This window comes from Fragaria vesca, linkage group LG2, assembly GCF_000184155.1.
Source record: "Fragaria vesca subsp. vesca linkage group LG2, FraVesHawaii_1.0, whole genome shotgun sequence".
Taxonomy (NCBI): Eukaryota; Viridiplantae; Streptophyta; class Magnoliopsida; order Rosales; family Rosaceae; genus Fragaria; species Fragaria vesca.
In genome coordinates, this window is record NC_020492.1 from 11644404 (window position 1) to 11652404 (window position 8001).

The 8001-nt window shown below is 37.1% G+C and overlaps 1 protein-coding gene across 1 annotated transcript in view; it reads right to left on the bottom strand.

Annotated features, from left to right (window-relative positions):
- Positions 1 to 4522, bottom strand: part of LOC101296729 (CDPK-related kinase 5-like) — a 6195-nt gene extending 1673 nt beyond the window's left edge. The window contains exons 1-8 of the mRNA XM_004290247.1: positions 3968 to 4522; positions 2319 to 2449; positions 2056 to 2097; positions 1849 to 1957; positions 1213 to 1291; positions 827 to 1123; positions 626 to 738; positions 30 to 137 (exon numbers count right to left, since the gene is read on the bottom strand). Of these exons, the coding sequence (XP_004290295.1) occupies positions 30 to 137; positions 626 to 738; positions 827 to 1123; positions 1213 to 1291; positions 1849 to 1957; positions 2056 to 2097; positions 2319 to 2449; positions 3968 to 4522 (1434 nt within the window). The remainder of the gene's footprint in view (positions 1 to 29; positions 138 to 625; positions 739 to 826; positions 1124 to 1212; positions 1292 to 1848; positions 1958 to 2055; positions 2098 to 2318; positions 2450 to 3967) is intronic.
- Positions 4523 to 8001: the final 3479 nt, after the last annotated feature.

Consider the following 8001-nt stretch of genomic DNA (forward strand, 5'->3'; position numbering starts at 1 on the left):
GAGAGAGAGAGAGTGAGACTTAGACCTACCATTCTAATATTGTCAAGAGTGATGGTGCCATTCTTGTTTGGTACTAATAGTGCAAACTGCTCCTTCAGATAAAAGAGTTCGTCCACAGTCAATGTCTTAGACAGCGCCTGACACATTAACATAAATGAATGCTATGAGATTGAAAATATAAATGTGTATATATACATATACGAAAAAGCAAAACATATTTAGAAAGGAAGTTGGATGAAGCCATCACCCAATGATACTTCCATCAAAGTTTTTGCCCTAATAATGATTAAGAACAAAAGCGGAAGAATTTTCAATTTCAGAGAGGGATGTGATGGGGAAGCCAAGAATAATTTTTTTGCTATATCTAAAGTAGATATGAACTCATGGAAACTGTAAGAACATAAAAGTTAATACTCTGGTGGTTATATCGAGTGGTCATCTGAATATGAAATGCACGTTAATTTTCAATTCATAGAAACAAGAATCCCATTCATAAATAATAATAAAAAAAATTTAAAAAAAAACCCAATCAGCTGACTGGATATAGAAAGTTCTTTTAGGACCAAAGAAACTGACTCAGAGCAAAATAGAGTCTCTTCTCTCATCAGTGAAAACATATACACACCCTTAAAGCAGCCTTTCGAAGGGATGACGATCGCATGTACATCTTCATGAGTCTAAATATTAAAATATCAAGGGGCACTGTTACATCATTATAATTCCTCATCCAAGGATGACCTGCCAACAAAAGATTCTGGCCAGTGACTAAGGAGCTAAGGGAAATATAGCAGAAACTGAAAACATAATAGAAATATGGAATACTCACTTAATGCTTGAGCAGCTGTCATTCGCTTACGAGGGTCCTTATTTAATAAGCGTTTGACGAAGTCCTTCGCTTCAAGAGATAATGAAGGCCAAGGTGCTTCATCGAAACTGGGATCAGCTTTCAAGACCGCCCGAAAAATTCCAGACTCTGTCCGAGCCCAAAATGGCCGACTACCACATAAAAGAATATATGCAATTACACCTACACTCCATACATCAGCCTCCGTACTATAAGATCTATGTAGAACCTCAGGAGCCACGTAGTATGCACTTCCGACAATATCATTAAGCCTCTCATCTATAAGCCAGACTGAGTGTCAAAATCCCATCCATAGTTCAATGGCGAAGAAATTGATAATATAAGAAGCTGTGTTGTTGAGAACAAACCTGGTTTGGCAAAATCTGATAAGCCAAAGTCTATGGCTTTCAATGGCGAACTCTCATCCTTAGCAGTATACAAAAAGTTCTGATAGTAAAGAAAGACAAAAACTAGTTTAAATGTTTAATATAACGAGAACAGGATACAGAAAGCATAAGCACCATGATAAATACAGCCAGGGACATAGTGAGGTAAAAATCTATGTCAATAGAAAACAACATGTAGCCTGTTATTCTGTTACCTAACCCTCATTTTCTTTTCTAGTTTGTAAAAAGGAACATCTAAGGCGAAACTACCATTTGGACGTTTTAGTTTAAGGTCACCCAAAACGTAAAGGAAATTACTAAACTATCCAGAGAGAAAAGATATCAGAAACCTGTGAACTTAAGGTACACTCATTAAATTGAGACCAACTTAAAATCTACTGAGTTGAATCTGATGATTGCAGGTCTTTAAACGTACTCATTCCACTAAATGGAAAACTTGAATATAGGTGATAGCCCTGCTATAAATGATGTTTAATTTCAGTCAGACTACAGAACACATTGACCATGTTCAAGTACAATAATTTGAAACAGTTAGGTAACTGTAATAAGGCATCTTATCTGCTAATTATATGCTACAAGAGAAAATAAATGTTCCACCTCTGGCTTAAGATCGCGGTGCACCACACCCTGAAGATGACAAAATGCAACAACATTCAGTATTTGAACCATGACAGTCTTTGCATCATCTTCAGAGTATTTTCCGCCCCTTCAGAAGAAATAGAACATTTTATTAGTATATATTAACAGAATCTGGAAGTTCCAATGAAGATTTTTAAGATCTACATAGTAAGATCTAACACATACCTTGAAAGTATTCTATCCAAAAGCTCCCCACCTTCACACAACCTGCAATGTCAAATTGCATACCATGTTGTTACAGATGAGTTAGATGAATGTAAACTAAAGTTTACAAAATTATACCACACCCATGATACTTAATAGATACAATATTAAGCTTAGTGATGTATTCAAAATAATATAACTCTTGCACTGCGCTCAATAACTATAGCTTATACGAATGCATGATATAACATTGTTTTAAATAGAAATTCAACTAATAAGCTTACTCCATTACTATGTAGACATTATCACTGTCTTCAAATGCATCATAGAACTGAACTAGGTTTGTATGTCCGGTCAAGGCGCGTAATATTTTGACCTCCCTTCTCACATCCTCAATTGCAATAGCAGTTGTCATCTGACAATACAAAAAATACATTGTCATGAGAAATTTGTCAAACTGCAATCAAAATGCCAAAATGCATACAATTTCCGCGTACTAAGAACCAAAGCAACCGCAAATAACAACGATATCTTACAGTTGCCTTGGCCTTTTACTTCATACATATAATAAGACCATATCTCACTGTATCACAGACCTTATCTGTATACCACTTCAGGTGCCACAATCATATTTACCCTTAGAACAAGATTTATGAGTTGATAAATTCCAATATTCAAATGTACCGGTCAGGATTCTGGATTAGTTCTCTTGCTCTGACTTTACATTGGTCAAAAGTTTTTTCCTTCTTCCCCTATTGATTTTACAATGGAAATTAGGGAAGAAAAGCATCAATATGTGACTAAAAGTCGTCATCTTTCATTTGCTAAGTAGATCTTGGCCTTTCTATTTGGGTTTAATCCCCCTACTCCTTCGATATTGGTTAGACACTCAGATCTTGGTTTAAAGAAATATATTAGGAATTGTATGAACCCATTATTCGTAAACCACCTCATCTTGATTGATCATAAGAAAATTCATACAATATTAAGTACAGTGTTTCTTTCCTCTTGGAATAAGCATCGGATCACCTACTGAGGCTTCTAGTAGTGAAACAGGTCCCACCTATAGTTTTGGCCAGTTTGAGATGGCTGTATGCTTGGAAAGTTGCTGGCCATTATCTGATGGCCACGCATATGATCTATTTGAAATGTATGGCCCTATCAAGGCCAAGATCACATTTTGAACCATGAATTTTTTCAATCATTAGGTCCACTCCCAACCATTGGACTGCAATCCTTTGTTTATCCTTTAGAAAAATTCTGTAATATGAAGAATTCATTAAATAAGTGTTTATTCCTATCCCCTTTAATGGAATACAACCAATCCCTAAACACACATACCGTCAAGGGAAAAATGACTTTCATTCCACAATGCGATTCAGTAATTGAGGACAAAACATCCAAAGTTTAGGTTGGACAAATAGTGATGTTAACCATTCAGGTGGATCAAGTAAGCCAAGAGATCAATACCTATCATTGACTGAGAGGAAACGCAATAAACCAACAAGTTGGTCACTTTAGGCCTCTCTCACTCAAAGTTGCGGTATGTAGAGTTGTATACATCTTAAATTAATTTAATCATTTTAATGCCTAGCATTCCCCCCATCTAGGAAAACTCCACGAGAATCATTCATCTCAACACATGACCATATCTTCCAAAGATCTTCGGCCTAATCTAATCAGCTCGAAATCAACACAACCACATTCTAAACTCGGGTTAGTTTCTAAATTAACAACCCGCCATTCTCTGGCTCCCAACCCACAACACAACAACGATAGTAACAAAGAAAAAGCACAATGCAAAAAAAGAATGAAACTTTATCCGAAAAATGAAGCAAATGAGAGCATTGGAATCCAACCCTTGAGCTTAAAATGAAGACAAACAGAAAGAGAGGGAACGAAGGAAGGGGGAAAAGGTAAAGAAAGCACCAACCTTTGCTTTAGGGATGACTTTAACAGCTACCTGCTGGCCCTTAAACTCACCCTTTTTGAACACAGCAGAACAAGTATACCCAAAATGCCCTCGCCCCACTTCATCCCCAACCTCCAATCTACTCGTCAGTTCCTTAGAGAACCCAAACCTCTTGTCCAGATCAACCCCATCCTCATCTTCACCGTCCTCCGGTATCGACACCGAAGCCGTCGCCTTTTTGCCCAGCCGCCGCGCCAGCACGGCCTTAATGTGCTTCGCCGGTGACGGCGGCGGGAAGGGTCGCCGGAAAAAACGGCTGGGCGTGGAAGCGGCGCTCTTGCTCTTGTTGGTGGCCGGAGACTTCTTGAGGTAATGGGCCGGGCTTGGGCTGTAGAAGGGGAAGAACGGCGACTGGGAGTGTGACTGTCTGGGGCCGGAAACGGCGTCGTTTTTGGAATTGTGGTTGGGGGTTTGGGAGGGGAGGGATTTGGGGGTTTGGGAAGGGTCAGATTGGTCATTTGGGTCTCTGGAGGCGTAGGGGTTTGGCTTTGGTGGTTTTGAGGTGCAGGTTCCCATGGTGAATTTGGGAGCAGGTTGAGCGGGTTTCCGTTTTTTTTGTTCTGGGTTTTGGGGGAGGAGGTGAGGATGAATGGCTATGGAGGTGGTGGCATTGGTGAGAGGTCTTTAGGTTTGGTTAGTGCACGTGGGTAGGGTGGTGTTGTTGTTTCTTGTTTCAATTTTTTCTTCTTTGTCTTTGAGAGAGACAGAGGGAGAGGAGAAGAGAGTGGTGGGAGGCTGGTGGAGGTAAATATAAAGGGTAGGGGAAGGGTGGTAAATAGTTTAGTAGAGAGAGAGAGAGTGTGGATTTGTTGGGGAAGAAGAGAGAGATGAATTGAGGAGAGAGTGGGAGAAGAAGAGTGATGACTGAAAGTGTGATCTGTAGATTGATGTATTAAGTGGGGGGATGATATGATGATGATCTCACGGTCCACGTGTCAGCACATGATGTGTTCTGCAAATTTGCTTTTCTTGGTTTTTTTTTTTTGACTGGTTGTGTGAAAAATGGGAGTTGGGGTTGTGTGGGAAGAAGGTTGGGAGAAATTGGTGGTCATTTATGATATTGGCTATTGGTTAAGGTACTTTGGGTTCACTTGTATATTTTTAGATCACTTGACAAAAATGCATTACAAAATAGTGTAACCTTTTTAGGTTAGTTTAAGAGGAAACACAGTTGTTGAATTCACGACTTAAAAAAGATAATTATAAAAAATTTATGATTTCAAAATAAAAAATAGATATATGGTATAAATTTAAATTTAATCCGACTTTAATTTTATATCCACCTCTAACATAAGTGACTTACATTCTCAATTCTACATTCACACATAATCGGAGTTTTATACTAGATCAGACTTGGGTCTAACTGTAAGTCCCAAGCATAAAACATAAGCTTGGCAATCCCACCAACATAGAGAAATTGGCCTATGAGCAAGGTCATATTGTAATCCTTCAAGACGCCAACATAATCTTCATATCCAATTGACACTAGCGAAATCGACACCCCTTATAAGTCACTACATAATATCTATTTATGTCCAAAATTACAAGATTTTAGACAAATGTCCAAATCACTAGTCGATAATTAGGCCAAACATATCACCCCAAGTTCGACGATGTCATTCTTGAAAACAGAAACCTAACTCGAAGCCCACATACAACGTGGATTGTCTACAAAATTCACTCGACATAAATCAAACAAGTGTGAATTTCAACGATATAATCCAATTAACCACTTGATGTTGAAGGAAAACCTAACATAACTATGCTTCCAAGGGAGAAACTTAAAAAAACAGTGTCATCGAGTTCTATTGATTCACACTACGATGTAGGAACCTCAGTCGCACACCAAGTAACAAACTCTGTAACTATATAAAAAAAATATATTATATTTTTCGCCAAGAACTGTTAAACAAATTAACTGAAACTATTAAGAAGGGATCCCATGCCATGATTAGCTAATTGGGGACCAAAATTGTCTAAGTACCCAATATGATGCTAAGAAGATCTTGTGACGTTGAAGTAACGGATTATCTACTCAATAATTAATTAAAATTAGAACCCAGATCTTCATGTGCAAACTAAAATGCAAACCCTTTTCTATACAATTAATTAATTGCTTATCACCATAATGCACGTACGTACTCTCCATTCACAAGTCTCACTGTTTTTTAGTTAAATCCAATTTTTTCTTTCTCAATTACATTAGAAGAAATCGATCGAATACTAACCTAACTTGAGTAGCTTCATTGTAAATCGCATCTATTTTTCCCTTGTTTAGCTAACCCTAAAAGAGCATCAATAGCCTTCGGACAATAACAATTGTTAAGAAAGTTCAAAGCCATTGTCATTTTCCAGAGAAAGATCGAAAGGTACCCAATTAGTGGTTGGTACCAAACTATTAACATATTATTGCTACGTAAAAAATCCAGTCACAACAGTTGTAATCCACGATTCCAAATCCCAATATCACTTTTGGATACTATATATAAATCTGACACGATATTTGTTTTTAGAATTATTTGCAAAATTACTTAATTTAGTGCAAATTGGCATGAACTTTTTGATTCAAAATCATATGGTTATGTAACGTACATCTTAATATATAGTAATTATGTAGTTAATTAAAATGGAAGCGCAATTGTTAAGAAATCAGTACGGGAAACAAGGAAAGCATAGAGAATAGTACAAATGAGAAATGATCAGAAAGGATCGTATCCCCATATTTTATTTGGCCAATCGCTCATAGTTCTATGTGGTTTTTGGATTTTTAATTGTTTGTTTTTCGGGTCAGAAGATTACAAGGGAGATTTTAGAAGAGACAAAGTTAGAAACAAAGAACACAAACCTAACCAAACCAACCTGCTAATGTTGAAAATAAAGCAGACAAAGTGCGCAATTTTTTCACCCAAGGAAGACAAATGTGGTGAAGAAAACTAAGGACACGATGTGTGTATCTAGGATTCTATGGTACAAGTTAAATGGTAGGAAAGAAGTGCAAATGCATTTGCCTATTTTATCTAACATTTGAAGAAACAACAAAAATCAACTACAACGAATTTGTTCTTCATTGTTAATTGTCCCCTTTTTCCTTCATGTACTCTTTTGTTTCTTTTTTTCAATAAAATAACTGGAACCGGACGTAGGGCTGAGCTTTCCAGTTTGGCTGAGTTCTAAACCCTTAAAAAGAAAAAAAAAACGAAAATCAGAGGATCAGACGACAATTATTTAAATAAGTTTAAATTTAATATTAATTGCTTGTGATAATTTATCATGAAAATAATATGTTCTAGAACATAAATAAAAAAATTTATGAAACCCTCGCCTAAAGATTCAACATACTCTAGCTATTTCTTGATCATGCACTAGCCAGTGAGCTACTCCAGTCTCTTTTAGGGTTCGATTGTGCTTGTGATTTGATCGAAGTTGCTTGACAACAGCCTTTCGATCCCCTCATTGATTTTCCCTTAATTATCATGCATGCCTACTTCATATATGGCTTCATATCACTCGAGGGGATTTCACTGTAAACCTAGTTCACTTGTTAGAACGTATACAATTATGAATACACGTACGCGTACTAATTCAAGAAGGAAAGAACATATACCACATTTTTGTTGTTGTTGAGCTTTTGATGCGTTATTATTCCTATCTTTCATTTCGTGATTGAACTTTCCATTCAAAAAGTGGCAAAGCTAAAGCAGTCCAAAGAATGATGGCTGTGACTGTGATTCTATTCGGGTGGTTTGTGCTATTTCTTTCTCTTTGACACTGCCAAAGAGGGTTCTAAAGCCCCTCATAAAAATTCCCACTTTCCTTTATTCTCCAAATTCTACAACTTTGTTGTTTCTTAAAGGGTCCTCAAAATTATTCGTTCCCAAGTCCAAATGACTTTGTAATTTCTTCCCCTCCATTATCCTCATCATATTATGGTACTTCAATGAGTAGGTTCCCCGCTATATGTCATTGTAAGGGAATAAATAGGCTTTCTTTGTCAT